Source organism: Gymnogyps californianus, chromosome 8 (genome assembly GCF_018139145.2).
Source record: "Gymnogyps californianus isolate 813 chromosome 8, ASM1813914v2, whole genome shotgun sequence".
NCBI classification, from domain to species: Eukaryota; Metazoa; Chordata; class Aves; order Accipitriformes; family Cathartidae; genus Gymnogyps; species Gymnogyps californianus.
In genome coordinates, this window is record NC_059478.1 from 9,272,747 (window position 1) to 9,291,986 (window position 19,240).

Genomic DNA, 19,240 nt, shown 5'->3' on the forward strand with positions numbered 1-19,240 from the left:
TTTATTCTTCTCCTGCAAGACAGTTCGATTCTCCCAATCGTCCCAGTAACCCACCTCTCTATATCTGTTCCCATCTGATTTCAACTTTCTGGAGCAGTATTGACTGGATTCACTTTTTGTCCCATGTGAAGTTCATCAAATAGTTTGGCCTGGAACTTCTTTTACAGATCCACAAAAGGTGAGGATAAGGAATAACCCCTTAACATTGCTAAGGTCAAAATGAGGCATGTGGTGCTTGGGTTTTTCTTTTCTTCCCTTAGAAGATAGACATAGCTAAAATAGGAAAGACTGTGTCCTCAGTCAGGCAGAAGGCAGCTTTGTGTGTGACTATACCATATGGGAAAATCAAATGGGACCTAAACTCTTGAGGCTGCTCTATTTGGTGTAAAAAATTTTAACTGAGAAGACAAAAATCCCTTATTCTGCAGGTTGGGACAGCTGGATCCCAGTTCCTGAACCACTGGAAGTTTGTTTATATCAAGTGGAGACATTGAGAACCAGGAAGCTGGGTAGAGTGAGCAAAGGATTAGGCAGCAGGACAAGATTTGGAGGGAGGCAAGAAGCCAATCAGTAAGCCTGCTTGTTCAGGAGAGCGGGACAGCAAGGAACATACAGAGAAAGAAAAGAGCTGGGGAGGAAAGAATAATTATCAAGACCAAAAGACAAAAGTATATTAACATGTTTTGGGGGCGGAGTGATGCTCCTAGAAGATGGCACATAGAATGAAATATCAGTAAGAGTAGAAAAAAATCACTGCATTGACAGTATCAAATACTGCATGATCCCACTATTTGTAACAGCATCAATGTGCAAATGATGGCCACCCCAAGACTCTTTGGTCCCATTGTGGTAAGCCTTGTATGAATAAACAAAAGAGACAATAGCTCAAGGGCCTTAGACCTTCAAGATGTAAAAGGTGATGGATAAGCTTTGCAGATACAGTATGAGTAAACAATTATAATGAAGAATTTTCTAGTTATGTGCACTGAACCCATTTTCCTTTTTTCTTTTCCACAGTAAGGCAAATGGTCAAGGAGAAAAATCACAAGATGATTTCTCTGTTAAGATGTTGTTCAGAACATAAATATGTCTTGAGAGATATTTGCATATAAATTGCTTTTAATTAAAATTACTTTTGGTAGATTAAATTAGGATGGCCACTATTAAAAAATAAGTCATGTTTCTGAAAGAAATAATTTTAAAGGAAGTGTTAAAACCGGTTTGTCAATTTGCATTGTACTGTTTGGTTATTCACATGCTAATTGTGTTGTTCCTGCTGTCACATTACCTTCAGCTTGAAGATCAGTCAGAAAAAGAAATTCTGCCCTACCTGTGACAGTCAGACAGTGGAACAAAAAATGCCAGTGAAGTGAGTTGTTGTTTATGGCTATTTTAATTGTAGGAGATTTATGGGATGGGATGATCAACTTTTGAATTATCTGGATAGCTTTTATTTTCCTTCCCCCTTTAAAGTGGATATGATTATTTTGATTCCTTGTTGTCAATTCTGCTTGCCATTCCCATTCAAGTAAATCCCATTAGGTCAGTGAGATAATTCTCTGAGTGATAAGTAAATATTAAAACAAATAATATTAGCCATAAGGAAGAGAAGCAGAATTAGGTTCATGCTGTCTGTTTTATCCTGGTCTTTCATTTTGCTTTTTTGTTTGACAAGAAAGCTAGTAAATATTTACTGAAAAACCTGAAAATTTGTTATATATTTGATAAAAGTTTATTACAGTTGCCAAAACAAATTCTCTGCTGATTAATTCCATCAGCACACGATGTCTCACAAAGTACTACATAATGCTACATTTAGTTTTCATTTGTGTTTTCAATACAGACTGACTATATTTGCACTCCAGTTTCCCTCATGTATGTGTGCATATATATGTATAAATATGCATAATTTTATTCTTTTTTTTAAAATATAATTTTGTGCAGTCTGGATACAAGTAAACTGACGGCTACAAAAAAAGCTTGCTTGTTAAAGGTGTCAATGCCACAATCTATTGTAATAATTATAACTACAGCTACGTAATATGGTGACACTAGCATAGAATCTCTTTATAAATTTACAATTACAAAATACCATTACTGGTGATGCTGAGAAATGGCTGTGGAATACAGCTCTCAAACTAACCTGTATACTTCAGAGCAGGGTTTTGACAGTCGAGTTCTCAGAGTCCCCTTAAGAATATAAAATATTTTTGACAGAATTCTAGGGTGCGGGTTTTTTTGTAAATTAAGAAAACCTGTAATATTTTATACAGAACAAAGTGTTTGGTCCATTTATCAGACCCCATAGCTCCTAAAATACCTATTTTTTAAGTTAGTATATGCAGCAGCAGAAACTCAATAGTCAGCTTAAAGGTCTTTCCATAGGTGATTTCAGACACCAGTTGGTCAGACAGAAAAAAGCGTAGTGAACTTCACTTCAAAGGTTACTTTAAAATGCTCTCCCGATAGATGAGCATCTTATCAGCCTTGAGAATACATGCTCTTATAATGCTAGCCTAGAGGAAAGAGCAGCACAGCATGGGCAGGCCGGTGCTGTGTTTTAGGCAGAGCCTTTTCCACTTTTTCCAGTCACCCAAATTTCCCACCCCTCCGTATTGTGGACAGTGTCTGTGGCTTGTGATGCTTTGCTGAGCCAAGGATGACCTGCTCTACTTTTAGTTAGGATGAACTCCTGTCCTCCCTAAGGGATGGGAATATAAGACGTAGGCATGAGGTAGAAAACAGTTACACCCCATGAGCGTGCATGTCTGAAACGAGAAAGACCAACTGAGAAAAACCTTTCAGTACAGAATGACTAACCTCCATGAAAATTAAGTTGTGAGGTTTTTCAAATGGAAACAAGGTCTAGTCAGAAAATAAGATTTCTGTTTCCATCAAAAATCCTGGAATTTGTTTTGATTTTGCACTGAAACAAAACAAAATGTTTCAAAATTTTCCAATTTCCCCTTTCTTACCACCAAATGAGAGAGAAGATGCACACAAATCATTCCAGAATTGCCAAGATGTCAAGTGACTACTATATTCACATAGAATGTAAATTCAGTTTCAAATCCCCCTGCCTACCACAACCTATACAAGATACATAACCAGAGGATTAGAAAGTTGGTTTCCTCTCTCTTTGTCTGGTTAATACATCTCTACTATTTGTATAAAATGTAAGTTTCAACAAAAGCAACATGAGATAGCGATTTGCTTAATTATTACCTACCTCTCCAGGTATTCTTGCAGGTATTCTAGAGTTGACATGTCTTCTTGTCTTCTTATAAAAAACCTGTATCCAAAACGGGGAGGGGGGGGGCGGGGGGGGAATAATGAATTACTCTGCTCTGGCCTTACACTTTGAACTATTTGTTTTATTTCAAGATCTTTCACAAGTGCAAAATGCTAGTAAAACATTCTTCATTCTCTTTAAACTTTTATGTTTGAAAAAAATTAATATGCATTAATTTTACTAAAATTTAAAATAAGTTGGGATAAAACCGTCTACTGAGTCTGTTCTGAGTAGATAATGGGGTATCAGCTCAACAAAATTCTTCATCTTTTACTACCTGTCTTTAGAGGTTACAAGAAGAACCAATTAACACTTGAAATTTCTAGCTCAAAAACTTTGGCCAAGGACATTTGTAAGATTTGAAATTTTTTTCAAAATTTTCCTTAAAAAGAACTATTTCAAAAAAATTTCAGTTACAAATCACTGAACCGAGGTTTATTGAAGAAGTACGCTCCTTATTCTAAAACAAAATATGAGCTACGTGACCAAACAGATTTATTCCTGCTTATCGCCAAACGGAAGATATGAGACTAATGTTCATTTGGGGATGCCTGAGGCTGCAAACTGACCGACTGCCAAAAAACTGAGAAAATCCAATAGAAAAACTGGCATGCAGGAAAGCAGGTAGGCACATGCTGACATCTCCACATGTGTCTGACATTTCCACAAAATGTTCCATTTTCAAGAAATCATATTCTTCCAAGGTTTCGTGACAAAAAGTGCAAGCAATAACAATAATGCTAGTAAAGAAGGTTCTTTGCTGGATGTTTAAATTAAAAACTCATACAATGGTAATTTTAATAAAAACATAATCTTGCAGGAATAAAAGACAAGTTTCTTTTATCTAGGTACTCATGGACTAAATTGAATATGACCATCCTTCCCAAGTTACAAGAAAAACATATTCCACACACAGCCTACAGTTGCCTTATCTGACATCCTCTTGCCTGTCAGATCGTGCGGCTGTCCTCTTTTAGCTTGCACACTAAGCCTTGCTTCTGAACCAGCTTGAACATCTTCAGAGCACCCAGGCTTTGTAAGAGCAAGGGTCCATTTAGTTCCATGTCTCATTTCTAACAGAAGTCTACAGCAAGTTACAAAGGAAGAGCCCAAACTATGAATTTACTCAATTTTTTATAGCACTGAGAAACTGAAATAATGCCCATTTATCCTTCTACTGTTAGCATGATAATGTTTTAGATAATTCTACTCATTCCAAGCAAAAAAAGTGTCATATAAATTAATGGTTAATCCATTTGAACTCGAGAAGAAATTCAGTACACACTCTAGAACATTAATATCCCTCCTATGCTTTTATTAGAGTTCAACCAATTGCAAACATTACTGCTATCTCCTGGATGAATAATCAAGTTGCCAATGTCAAATAACACTATACTTTATGAGTCTATATGGTTCTCTACATTCTAAAAAAAAAGTCACACACTTGGTTGACTTTCTGTTATTCAGTGCATAGCGTAACATGAATTACTCACCCTGCTCCCTCAAGGAGATAGCCGAATAACAGACTAGCTACCACAGACTGCGCACGCAAAAGATCACAATGCTATTTTCAAGGATAGATGTTGTTTCCACAGGTCAAACGCTGGGGAAACAATGGCCTGGTCTGAGTCTGTGGATACACTACTAGCTAACAAAGGTAAGAAGTAAGTGAAAAATATTTTTTTAAAAACGCGTGTCAACCCAGCGCACAAATGTTGCTGTCAGGTTTTCACACTGCTCTCCAGTTCAACTCTCCGTGTGCTTGGAACCACACCAGCGCTACTGCTGGAGGCATGGGAGCTGCTGTGCTGAAAGGCGGAGGGGGCATGTTTCTCCGAGCTGCAAACACAATATACCTTCTGGCCAATGCTTAAGGGACGTTTAAGAAGGCAGAAGTGCCAGTTTTATGAAGATAACGGTTGTTAAACTCTCTGTGCAATGGTTCTGTTTTTCCTATTTTTTTAAATAAAAACCCCACAAATCTTTTCTTAGGTATTTCTGTTACAAAGAAACATACGTGTTGTGCATTGACTTTCGGTCAAACAAAAAATTATTATTTCTAATATATCCAAAGTCACTTCTCCAAGATATCCCATTCCTACTGACCTGAAACCCCAAACCACATGTAACTTAAAAATTTCCTTGCCCCTGCCCCATTTTCCTGCAGTGACTTTGTGGCCTGGACCCTGGGGTGCCACCACACTGTTTCTGAATAGTATTAACTTGACTAACACAACTAAATTTGAGTGCCGTCAGCTTTCTTTTCTATGAGCTTGTGATTTGGATTAATTTGAAAACAATTTCTTCCAAACAAACCTTTGTTTCATTTTTTCTCGTAGAAGTGTAAAAAAAGGCTGAACAAAGAAGTAACGAAGAGTCCATCTCTTCATCCAAGTCTTAATCATTACTTGAAACGAGATGGAAGTACTATTTAGGCAGGCTAACCTCAGCTCTGAGAGGAGCACACTACCACAACATGACTTAATTTTCTGCTTGCTTCTTAGACCAGGGGTCAGCCTCAAATCCCTCATTTCCTAGTGACTACAAATCCTTTTGAAGACCAAAATCTCCAGGATCCCCTTTTGATTAGTGTATCAGTGCCAGAGAGACCAAACCGCGGCAGGCAGGTATTGGGAGCATTCCTCAATTAGTAACTCTCTGAAAAAATTCTCTTAGTCACCTTATCATCACTATCGTTCCATCTCCTATTTATTTCTCCCACAACAGCCTCTTAAGACTAACTGCTGGCTGACACACAAAAGAATCAGACAGATAAGTTACACTATATATACACACACACACAGGTGTATATACATACATATAATGTGCATTGGTCTTTCAGTTTTCCTCTATCCATCATCTCATGCATTTTTCCCCAGATGGCTTGGCAGCTTTTAGGACATTTCTGAAGTCAGAGTTCAGTGAGGAGAATGTGGAGTTCTGGCTGGCCTGCGAGGACTTCAAGAAAACCAAGTCTTCCACTCAGATCGCCTCAAAAGCCCAAAAGATTTATTCTGACTTTATACAAGCTGATGCTCCAAAGGAGGTAAATAGTTTTTTGTGCGTACTTTGGGTACTGAGGATGGGAATCAAGTGGAAAGTTCAGATCCAAACTGCCAGGAATGACAGAAAATACAATTCAACATGGCTGTACTTCCATTTTCATGTCCATTATTTACCAGGTAGGAAACACTGTGTGGAACTCTGTGAAGCAAACAAAGACCTCTTATGGTTTATACTTTAAATACATTCTTCACATGGGGCATGGGTTTATCTCACCTTCTGAAATGTCTACCTTAAGATTTAAGGAAATATATGTTAAATATATTGTTATAATGCAATAAGCACCATTTCCTCTGTATTTTAGGTACCAGTATATTGAAATGTTAATGATTGTATTTGTTCTTTTGTACAGGTATTTTTGGCATGATGAAAATTAAAATGCAAAAATTTCCATCACAGCATTCAATTTTATCATTATTTAAAAAATGCTTACTGTGAAGGAACAAATTGCTAATTAATTATTGTTCACATTCTACTCCCTAACAAACTTTTACGCTGTTTTTGCCTTTGATAGTGAGTGTGCTTTGAATGTCCCCATGTCTTACATATGATTGAAATCCATTTTACTATTATTAAAAATGAAAAATCCTTACAAAATACATAGGGCCCAAACCTAAAACAATGCTGAGTACCTTCATCTCTAATTTACTCTTAATTTAATCAGTACTTCATAGGATTTGGTTTGGCAAAAAGGTGAGATAATCAGAAGCAAGTTTTTCCCTTCTTTTTTTCAGTGATGCCATCTTTTTAAGAGCCAAATAAAATTAAGAATTCAGTATGCTAGAAAATGAAGGGATGACCTTCCTGCTTATTTGCATCAGCCAGGGTATTTGGGAGGAAATTCAAATGCAGACTGTCCCCTGTACACGAACAGGCCTCAGCTTTCCCATCAAACTGACATTGGTTTTGTGCCTCCTTTCTTCCTACAGATTAATATTGACTTCCATACCAAAACTCACATCTCTCAGAATATCTCCGAGCCCACCCTCAGCTGCTTTGATGATGCTCAGAGGTTGATCTATAGTCTCATGGCAAAGGACTCATTTCCCAGGTTTCTAAGGTCAGAAGCGTACAAGGAACTAGTAAAGCAGCAACAGAACGGCAATCAGAAGAGATGGCTCCCATTTTTGTGAGAAAATACCTGAGGGATTATGAATTTGTAAATGTCTCCCATTGCAACTCAGTACAGATAATATTTTACTAAAGTGATTGTACAAACCAGATCTAAGAATTGCCTTTGCCAGCTTGTTTTTAAGTACAATATGCACGTGATACTTTCTAATAACAGTGGAGAAATATTCAAGAAACAGGATGGAGTATGCTAAGACATTTGAGCTACCTTTTTAGTAAAGAAGTTTGCCATTGATAATTTTTCCAGTGCTTGCTTTATTTGTCAAAGTGTTTTCACATTTTTAAGCAGAATGTTTTGGTTTTCTGGTTTGCCGTTGATTTTTCTTTAGAAGCATGGCCTCAAAAATAAATTCCTTTTGGGGGACTTGAATACATTTACTCATTCATTCATCATCTTATTTGAAATTTGTAAAAAAATTTAAAATCCTCTTTTAAACATGTTTTGTACCAATTCAAAACAGGAGAAGTAGAAATATGGTAGATAACACACTATGATAATATTTAATAGGCAGCTGCTTTATAACAAATGTTCCTGGCATTCAGAGCAAATTAATGTTTCATAATACAGCTGTCTTCAATATGACTCGCTTCAATTTTCTTTGTGTTTATTTCATTTAAATTTTTATTGAAAAGTCTCATTTATTAATTGCATAGGCATTTTGGGAAAAAAAAACTGAGTAAATCTTTCTTTGTACATTTTCAATTAATAATTAATTTTCTTTGCTTTTCCAAACTTATCAGTGCTACTGTCCCCATGCACTCATGAAGAAGTAATGTCAATAATTATTACCAGTTTTCAGTGAAATACAGACAAGCAGAAAAGTAGGCATCAGAGAAACAGTTTTAGGCAAGTAAGCATGTAAATCAGAATTTAGTCATGGTGTTATTTTTCAAACAAGCAAAATATGATAGGATTCTAGTGCAATCTTCAGGTGTCTCCAAATGCACACACTGATCGCATTCATTGCTATTAGAGGATTTATTGCATATATTTAGGTGAAGGAAGGAGCTGTGGCATAGTATTGAAGAAAAAAATACTTTAAACCATATGGGGCAGGAAGAGTCTTCACCATGGAAAATAATTCTAAATACAAGAGACAGCAATAAGATTTTTCTAAAAAAAGAAAAATCTTTCATTTGATGTGAATTTGATCCTTTGATTCGTTTGCTTTTGAGCTGCTCTAAATCTCCAGGAATCTCTCCCTGTTTGGAACTCTGTTCATGCTTTCTACACACCGTCACATCCTCTATGCAAAAGATCCTCTCTATTTTATCAAACTACATTCGGGAACTAATTCATTTCGACAGTAAAGGATATTAAGTAGTCTAAAAGCCCCAATACATTGCCTTCAGTTATGTACTTAGGTTAATGTCCTGCCACAGCTTAGGTAGGTAGGTAGTTAGGCAGGGTGTAAAATATCTGTTCTGTGATACCCGTCATCTAGTCAATCACCTAGTTTTTCTTCTTGCCATCTGCATTTCTTTTGCTTTTCTTTCTTCCCCAGTACTAGTGGTTAACAGGGAAATGAACACGATCGCTGAGGCTGAGCTACAAGGAGGATGTGGGTTTGTTTTGCAGTCCCACAGCTACCATTCATTTTGCAATGATACTTCAGTGGAAAATTGCAACTTCTGCCTGCAGCGCAGCCTTGGTATCCTTTCTGCACTGGGGGATTTCTGCTGGTTAAAGTCACAGTAAAGACAGCAGTTACTGAAATTACATCATTTACTCAAAAATGTAGCAAGTAATTTTCCCTTCTTACAAATCCAATTCTCATTTTCAGAAGAGAAAATTCCCACGTGTAGGAAAAAGTGGGATCACGTCACCTTTCTTAGTAGGGCACACAGAAAGCCAAAAAATTCTGCTCTACCAATCATTTGTGATCTAAGGATAAAAAAGTACCTTGAAAATAGATGTGTAATCATGAAATCTCACAACTCTCTCTGTGCTCCTTTAAAACTTGCGTACTTCTGACTTTACCCCATCACAAACAGAGCTAGAAAGTGGTAGAAAAATGGCTGACAGGGATCTCTAATTCCTGACTGCTTGAAAACACAGCATAAGGAGAAGTTAAAAAAATATATATAAAATAGCCAAACTTGATAAAAATAATACATGTTATTTTCTGATAACTGTATAAAAACAATAGTAGGAACCATCATGTCCATATGATGTCCGGCTGATTCTCTATGATCAACAGCATAATTATTGTCAAAAGAATAGATCATTGTTAACATTTTAGCATTTGACTTTCATTTTAATAATTACATAATAAAGCATCATGAATGGTTTTAACATATTTTCAATTAATTTAGAATGTTTTAAGAAAAATGTACAGTAATTGCACTTTTAGGGGTTATCACAGACTCAAGTGTAAAGTAACAGTACTAATCCTTTCATAACCCCCTAATTAAAACTATGCTAGTTTTAATTAATTAACAAAGTTAAACTTTTTTGTTGATCTAGCCTTTCAACATTTTAATTAATTAATCTGTTTCAGATGCTTAAATATGAGATGAAACTTTGCAAAGTTTAAATAAATGATCACTACATTCATATATATCCAACGATAATTGGATGCACATTCACAATTAATTTTTAAAACCCTCAGAGCACTATCTGGCTATATCATATGCAATTAAACAAAAGAATCTACAGCATATTGAAGTGTTTTGGAGTTTAACAATCTAATTTCTGAAAACTTCTATAATATAACTAATTATTAAAGCATTATTGAAGATCCACTTCAGAAAGTATCTGAAAACACTCAGATGTGAAAGATGGGAGCCAGTAGTCTTTATTTCTCGTTATTTTCTAGGTCTAAAACTGATGTTTCATACTTCTACAACACCAAAAAAAGGTCACAGCCTAGCATCCGAGCTCTGATAATTTGACGTAGGAAAAGACCAGGCACTGAAGTGTGATTTAGAAGATTTAGACTGAACTTTGCCAAAATCCCATAGCCTTACCAAGGACTGCCAGCATGAGTTTGGCCCAATTGTATAACCTATTGTGCAGCAGTTATGAAATTGAGAAGTTACCTCTATCTTCCATCAAAATGGAATATATTTTTGCCGTTCAATATTTGGGGAGCCTGCAGACACTCCAGAAAGGCAGGATCTATATTCAGGCTTCAGAGCGATCCTTCAGAGCAAAGCCACTTAATATCAGAGTAATATCTTCATTGTCAAAGCCACTAAAGTTTGAGAAACCTGGATATAAATTTTGTGGAGGGGGTCACAACTATTCTTATAAGTTTGTACATCACCTATTCCCGTGGAACCTCAAGCACTAACACATTACCAGAATTACTTATCCTAATAACAGCTTTGGGTTACAAGGGGAAAAGAAGACTACAGTGTTGTTAATACTGAATATTACACGTTCAATAATTATCTTACAGAAGTTATGGTGGAATTTTTAGGGAGGTTTTGTTGTGGTTTTTTTTGCTAGCCCATAATAAAAAGAGGAAGAAAATACTGTTGTAGTTAAGTAGAAAGCACTTGTAAAAAGTTGCATTAGAAACCATGTTTGCACTCCAAGCCTCCCACTTACTTTCACTGAAAAATAAAAAGTGGCTATTTGGGTATATAATTTGGCTCCTGCAAAGAATGTGAAGGTAGATTAAATTAATGAAATCAGTATAACATCTTTATTTCTGAATGACAATTACACTTTGTATTGCTGGTGGAACTTTAAAGCACATTATGGATCTGAAAAATGAAGCATACTTTCTGCCTTTCAGTATACTGAAAAACAAGGGGGAAAAAAACTCATGAAAAGAGGCCTTGTCACATTTGTTGACACTGGTTAAAGGTCTCATGTAGCTCAAGCAGCAGCCCGTGTTTGTTAAGGAAAAATGAAACTGAGTAATGAAAATGAGATCCCTGTGCATATTCACCTTCATTCAGTAAATACAGCATGATATGCTGTCTCTGCACTGCCTAGGAACTGTAATTGTTTGATTTTGTAATTTTGAAATAACTTAATTTGAAATACTCATTTAGTAATGGAAAGTGTTTTGAAGAACTGACAAGTGACCCTAAAATTATCACTAGAAGCTCTACTTTAAGTATTCTTAAGCTGTTCATTTTGAGAGAAAACACCTCCCAAAAAAGTTTCTTTTCCATTTTTTCCCAGCTTTTCGACTTCTATAGTATTAGGCCTTGGAAATTAGACTCAACGTATTCTTACACATTTCAGAGGAGGCTCTGGATGTTTTGATCTTTAGTGAGAAAAATGAGACGACACTACAGCAGATGATTCCCTGCCTTATTTTTTTATATTGCTGCTATGGTTTCTAGCTGCCATGTTATCATTTCTCTGTCCTAAATGAGACATCGCCTTGTATTTTTTTTTTCTGTAGCGCATGGGTTTAGTTATTTGCATATAAAATGAGTAGAGCTGGATTTGTCTCTCAATCCATATCTGTTTCCATTTATGTTTGCATGTAGGTTATTTTTAGTTCTACAAATAGTTTTCCTACTATGCATAGCAGTCCTGGAAAGGCAAACAAAAGCATGTAGTCAGTAAAAACTCTAGGGAAACCATTTTTTTTCTAATACAGTGGTTATAACTTAAAGACTCATAAACCAGGAAAGAAAGGAAAAAAAAATTTCTTAAGTTATGTTTCTTGAATAATTTCAAATGTACTATGCTGTCTTCTAAATATCATGTTTTAGCAGAGAGAAGAGGGCAGGAAGAGAAGAAATCATGAAGATGTATGATTTCATATTTTGGACAAAAAACTTCTTATTCTTATCTGGGTTGGCAGCAACATCTCCATGCCTGCACAGCATGGGGAATATAGCAAGGCAGGATACAGAGAGGTTACCCAACTCAGTTTCCCACACTGGTCAATCATCCCTAGGTTGAAGCTTCTTCGGTGAGCTGTACTGTATTCATCTTTCAATTCTTCACCAAATTCCAGTGGCAAAAACCCTCTTGTTAAAAATGTATTATGTTTTCTCCCTCTGAAATACAGAATAACTGTGCTATGTTAACTACAGGCTACAGAGTCCCTGGTCTTGAAACTACAACCACACATGACTAAAGTTATTAATAGTTCTTCTGATCTAGTTACAGATATTTCTGCCACTAACCTAAGCAAATACCCAACATCCAGGGCTCAAGGGGCATTTGCTTCTAAACAGATAAAAGATAAAGAATGTAAAGAAGTATAAATATCACAAACTCAAGAAAGCTCATTCTTCACATAATGTAACAGGGGAAGCTCCTTTGGAAGGTTGAACTAGTTTGTTATTTAAAACATTATCTTTAATAAAGAAGATGCATAGGCAAATTCAGGCTGAATGGGCTGACAACAGAAAACGTCTGAAATGCTCTTGACACTGTAAAATGACACTACATAAACTAGGAGATATCAGATAAAATGCCATGGACTGACACTGACACTACTGCTTGTATTGCTAATATTTTTCCAAGTTCTGCAGTCTGTCTACCTGGTCTTTTACCCAAGCTCCTCACCGTGAAGGGACTTCTCTTGCTTCAAGTCCATTCTAAATTTGTACAGTGCTATCACTTGTCTTGAAGCACCATCAGCAACTATGCAATATGAATAGTTTCAAATTGATTTGAATTGAATTTCCAGAACAAGTGGACTGGATTTTGATCTGAATGCAATCATTTTGCCTGTTGTAATGAGATAAAATGACAGCAGTGAAAAGCCCTTGTATTTATTGAATTTCTTACCAGAGCTGAGCCTTTTAGGAGAATAAAATTAAAAACGTGTCTTGTTAAATGGCATAAAAGGGGTTTTTGTGACATATCTTTTCATGTCAAATGGTAAGTGCAACATATTCCAGACTGGAAAGACTCATTAATACTGACACCTTTTACAGTCTCAAATGTTTTTCACTGTTGATAGTGAGTCAGTATGGGAAATTCTATAATCTGAGACAGGAATTATTAGAATAAACTGTACTTGGATCATACTTCATACTTTCTGATATTTATGCCATTTTTTCAGTTATTCTCACACTTTACGTAGATCTTTCTGCAGTGACAATGACATACTACATTGGAGCTGAATTCTGTTGCCAGGAATACATTGGCTTAGCAAAATTGCATTTTTGCATAAATATTAAAACAGGAAAATTGGATATTTTAGAAATACACTTGCTGGTTGCAGTCATTTTTTAATAGTAACTCTCCAAGCTTTCTCTAACATTTTTATTAGGACTAACACTTTTTTTTGCCATGCATGACTAGGTAATAAGTCTGTATTCTGAACCGAAATTGGAATTGGAGGAATGCTAAAGGGGGACACAAACGGAGGATTCCAGTTTTAAAAAATGTTCATCTGGTTCCCTAAAAATCTCCACAGATTTCTGTGAAGTGAATTAATAAAAAAGAATGCCTACCACCATTAAATACTTTATGCCCTAAAAATGCAGTTTCAGGTCAACTGTATGTATGGATTTAACAATCCAAACATTTAAGAAAATAAAAATTTTTGTTTCTTTCTTAAACAAAAGGGGGTTTTGTTTGGGTTTTTTCCTTTTAGAATGGATGGAAATAGGAATTAATGGATGGAAATAGGAATTAATTCATACTTTACTGTCCTCTGCGAAAACAGGTTTTTATGCATTGGTAATTGAAGTCCATCAGACAATTCCTGTGAGTTTTGCTTACCAAAGTGCTTACGGAAGCCTTACAGTCTATGCCACAAAATCATCTGGTTTTATTTTTTAAGAAAATTGTGTCTCACATCTTATTTTTGTAATAAATTTCAATATTATTTTGGTGTTATTAGTTGTTTTTCTGTTAATTATGTATTTAAAATTATCCCAGGAGTTGATCTTTTCTTGGCACTCCATATGAAAAAAGAGGAATGACAAAAGGAATTGTAGCCCATTAGCAGTCTCCTTTAATTTCTTCCATTATGTAAAAGCAAGGGAAATTCATATGCAAGTGAAATCTGCAGGCATTAAAAAGGGAGGTAGTACAGTGTAATTGCAGAGAAACTGCACAGAGGCAGCAGAATAATGACAGAAAAAAATGTAATGAGATTCAGCTTCACAAACGTTAATCTAATATATTTAAGGGAAGACAGCTTGAAATGCAACCCATTGGGCAGGTGATAGCTAGTAATATTGTTGAAGGACGTTGTGCACCTTGGTATAAGAGCTTGTTTATTCAGATGTATGTATTAACTCTTATCAAAAACACAAATAGATAATGTTTATACAATGCCCCTTTAGGCTTTGGCTACAATGGGGAGTCTAAAAATCGAATTCCAGGGGCATGGCCTTGCATTAAGGACAATCTGCTCCACTGAGCTTTGCTTCAAGGATTGAAAGCAGTACATATGGATCTGAATGTACAGGTCCAAATGCAGTCCTAAAATTCAAAACGTCTTGAACATTACAGTGTGGAACTATTTAAGGCTCATTTCTTTTTTCAAAATACTATTAGTATTCACAGGGCAGAGAACTGTTCCTCTCCAAAATTTTCATACATTGGCATTTTGAAATTGGAGGCACCTCATTTATCCAAAAGATATTAGTAAATCGGCAGGAATTCAATGACTAGGAAGTTAGGGCAACAGATGTTTGATTTATGAAGAAACATTAAAGGGATGAGCATAAATACAGTGTCTCAGCCAAGAAGATCTGAACCATGTGTGTTAAAGCAGCATAAAACCAGAAGACATCGGGTGTGATTCAAGGAACCAGAGTGCTGGGATTACAGCTACACAATACAGATTGAGGCTTTGTTAGGAATTTTTCCTTGTTTATCCTGAGGGAAAGGACAGAATTCCCATGAGGCGGGATACTCACTGGAATAATAAATAGATAATGGACCAGAGAAGAAATCCTCACTGGCACAGCAGATGGGCTTCACCGCTAAATAATTCTTTTCTGCCTGTAATTCACTTCAGCCGGACACTGACCCCACCACTACAGCAGACACTGAACACAAAGTTGGTGCTCAGTTCCCATACAGCAAAACTGCCCAGGTTTCTTGTTCCCCTGACTCCTAAGTATCCTGGCCTTTTCAGGGCAATGTCTTTATACAATTTAGACACAACTGTCCTTACCAAAGAACTGGAAGATGTTACAGTGGCTAACATATGGGAGAAGGAAGGTGAAAAATCAAGACAGACATCAAGATTAATTTGCTTATTTAGGCAGTAATTTAGGAAAATATTTAATCTGCTTAACTATCAGCACCTAAGCAAATCTATCTTGAGTAATTATAGCAGGAAAGCACATTGCAAACGTCGGTGTCCTGTTGAATCAGTGTTGGCAGACAGACAGACCCAACTGCTAGTGCATTTATAGGAGCAATTCGAAGTTCTACAGCGAGTACTTCTGCAGCACTAAGGGGCATTATCTTAAAATAAAGGCATGTTTTGTATCCACACCTATTTTACATTACACCTATAGTAAGAAAATAGTTGTTTTGATACGGTAATTTCAACATGAAAATACTGTGGTACCACCTTGTGGCAGCTTTTTAGATAGCAATGTTGGCATTAAGACTGAATGACTATTTTAAAAATGAAATTAGAACAACTAGCATTTGCTGCGATTAGAGTTTTGAGCTACGTTCAGAACCATCTGCACCCTCCTAGCAATTAGAATACTTTATGGATTTATGGGTCTCTGTTATAGAATATTTGAAGTAAATTTCACATATGTTTCAGTGGATATCAGCGTTCCAACACTATTAGAAAATTACTTTAAGAACTCACCTGTTGAATCTTCTCAGTCTGGAGTTATGCATGTACTCAAATACTGTCAAAGTTGGGAAGCAAAAAGACAAGGGAATTTCCTGCCTCCATTGAGGCTGACAGATCAGTGACAGCATTTCCAACTCTGGGCTCCAGAAACAAAAACAAACCCCTTTTGAGGCACAGCGATGGGAGAAGCCACCAGGTAGGACTGACTGACAGCTCCTGTAACTGCATCCCTGTCTGTGCAAGCTCAGGAGGCTGCTGAGAGCAGGCCACCATCAGCAACACAAGAGGGAACTAACAGACATGGAGGCACCCAGGTTGTCGCTGTTGCCTCACAGATCTGCAAAGAGAAGGAAGCCAGTAAGAGGTACAGAGAGGTGATGCAGGGAAGACAGCAGCTTCTGCTCCCATGATGTTAAGATTAGAGGAAGGCATGGAAAACTCCGGAAGGCAAACAGGCATGTAACTGAGCTGCCATGGTAAAGATGAGCTTTTGGAAAGAAAAACACAGAAATCCGTATATTGCTAAGTGAACTGGAGACATCAGACCGAAAAAGCATTTATTTTAGGTGACCTGGCTGGGCCAGTAGTTAATTAGCACCCCTCTGTACTCTTCTGGTTTTGAATCTTTTTAGAGACACCAGAGTATAACAAACAGTACTGTTTCAAGGACCTTTTGGTCTGCTTCTCCCACAGCCATCTTCGTCCTCCTGTCCACATTGCTGTGGGAAATGAGGTTTCTGCTCTTAAACAAGACATACCATCTGTTTAGACTTTGTGCTTTGGTTTAGGTCCATCTCAGGGTATTGAAGTTTAGGTACAAATTTGTCTCTTACAGCTTTGACTGATTTGAAAACACAGAGCAGGAAGGAGAACTTCTCTTGTTTGAAAACGGTCGTTAACAGGCTGTTTATTGTGTGTACAAGGAAGCTCTGGGTTTCTTCAAATTAATGCTTCAAATTTGAAGCAGCTTGCCACATTCCAGCTCAAACTCATATGTGCTCCTGTTTTGTTCACTAACTACAAGCATCAGTTTAGTGTAAAAAAGAATAAAAACTGGCACAGAAATTAGGCATGAATGAGCCAATTTGAAGCAAGGGCTTATGGCTCTGTGAGGTCTAGTTCTCCTCCAGCATCCTGCTTTCTAGTCTCCAGCTGAACCCCAAAGGAAAAAGCACTGGGATTGTGTGTTACACCTGTTGATTAAGGCTGGCAATGAAATATGAAAGTGCCAAAAGATCAGATGTTTAGGTCAAGCTGAAGAGAAAGCATAAGGCTAAAATACAAAGCAATAGAAAATGTAAACAAAGGCTCTTACACCCTTTCAAGAACACTCTCTGTTTAGATATCTTCCTGTCACACTTTCTAATCTCTCCACCGGAATGCCTGTTACCTCTCTATCTCAGACTCAGATTAAAAAAAGATCACAAAAGAATGCCCACCTGGTGATTAGAGGAGTAAAAACTCTTTCTCCTGAAGCAGTCTGATGGATACTAGTTTCTGATAGAATAATCAGATATGTACTTTTTACTATTTTCTTCATTTTTAAAAGCTACCCCTTAAAAGTGCACGCTACTGTGTTACGAGCGAGTGTCACAGCCTGTTACTATAGTAAAACATTTTTCCACTAAGTAGGCACTTATGTACATGGGACATTTGTTTTCCAAACTTTCTCATGCATACTCTATAAGGCAATGTTGATTGTAACCTGTCAAATAATCTTTGCAAATATCCATCATTTATGGTAGCTATAAGCCCGTGCCTTGATGTTATAGTAAATAAGTTGTAACTCATGACAAGAGAAGAAGCAGAAAGGGAAGATACATCAAGCTAATTAAAGGAAGGTTTCTTAAACAGTTTCTTTAACCTTAACACACTAAGCTCCCATTTATCATTTTATGCTGTATGTGTGTAATAGACCACGTCATGTGTCATCTCCTCAAGAAAGAAGGCCAATTCGGAAAGTATTTCAACACGTGCTCACCTCACAGCTGGTGAGTAGAAAGTCAAGTGCCACACTGTGAAGAAGTCTGAGGAAGAGAAGGAACATTATGAGAAAACATGGGCACGACTGCCTAAGGAGAACAGCAACATAATGAACCGCAACAGAAATATAGATTTCTTCTGAAACCATCTTAGAAATCAGTTTAGATTTATGCAAGAAGATAGGTGAAAACTCCATTTCCTTCATTTGTGCTCCAGCAGTTGTAGGATTAGTGGTAAGGGTACGATCACAAAGTTGTATGTATTCACTTGTATACACAGAACTGGAATTGAAAACTGAAGGCTCAGTGAGAGTCTTCAAACTCTGATGCAGCCCTTGTATACTTCTTTGTGCTTTGGGGGGTTTTTTTGCGCTACAATACAGGCTGAATAATGCCCCAGTGGACTGGATAAGGGAGCTGTAAACTGCCATACACAAACCATCTGCAAAATGGAGCACAGAAAGGTGGCAGAGACACAAAGCTGGAGGAGGCTTTCGTCAGATGCACCTGTAACAGTGAACATTTTTGCTCTCAATTTATTTGTACCTCATTCCTCAGCTTTGTATGCGGGATCCTTTCAAGTTCAGATCTTGCAATCAATATACAAATGAATACCCTGCAAATCTCTGTTTCTGTATGTTAAGTGATTAAATCTGGCCAGGATTTTTCAACAAAAGCTTTTTGATGAGAAAATTCTGAGTGAACCCCCAGATTTTCTCAAGAAAAATATATGTTTCAAAAGGGTTGTCAGGAAATTTTCTCAGGCCAAGGTTGGAGGGGAAAGAAGAAAAAAAAGTATAAAATATCTATTTTCTTCATCATCACAACATTTCCTCTCTCTCTTGAAAATAACCAGTGATTTACAAGCCAGGTTGGGACGTATGGAGGCACATGCAGAGCGCAGGACACGTATCTCAAGTCTCCCTCACTCCAGATGCTGCTTATCTTGTGACTAAGGGGTGTCTGTCTGACTGGTGTGGGTTCTTCTGTAAAAGCAGTAGTTTCAGTTCTTCTATAGTGAAGTTGTTACTGACTTTTTTTTTTAAAGCCAGACCTTTTGTCCC

General features: G+C 36.9%; 1 protein-coding gene across 1 annotated transcript; it reads left to right on the top strand.

Annotated features, from left to right (window-relative positions):
- The first annotated feature begins 1,358 nt into the window (after positions 1-1,358).
- Positions 1,359-7,488, top strand: RGS21 (regulator of G protein signaling 21). The gene is made up of 4 exons (XM_050900543.1): positions 1,359-1,369; positions 4,873-4,949; positions 6,172-6,338; positions 7,285-7,488. The coding sequence occupies exons 1-4, from the start codon at positions 1,359-1,361 to the stop codon at positions 7,486-7,488; spliced, it is 459 nt and encodes a 152-aa protein (XP_050756500.1).
- The last annotated feature ends 11,752 nt before the right edge of the window (positions 7,489-19,240 follow it).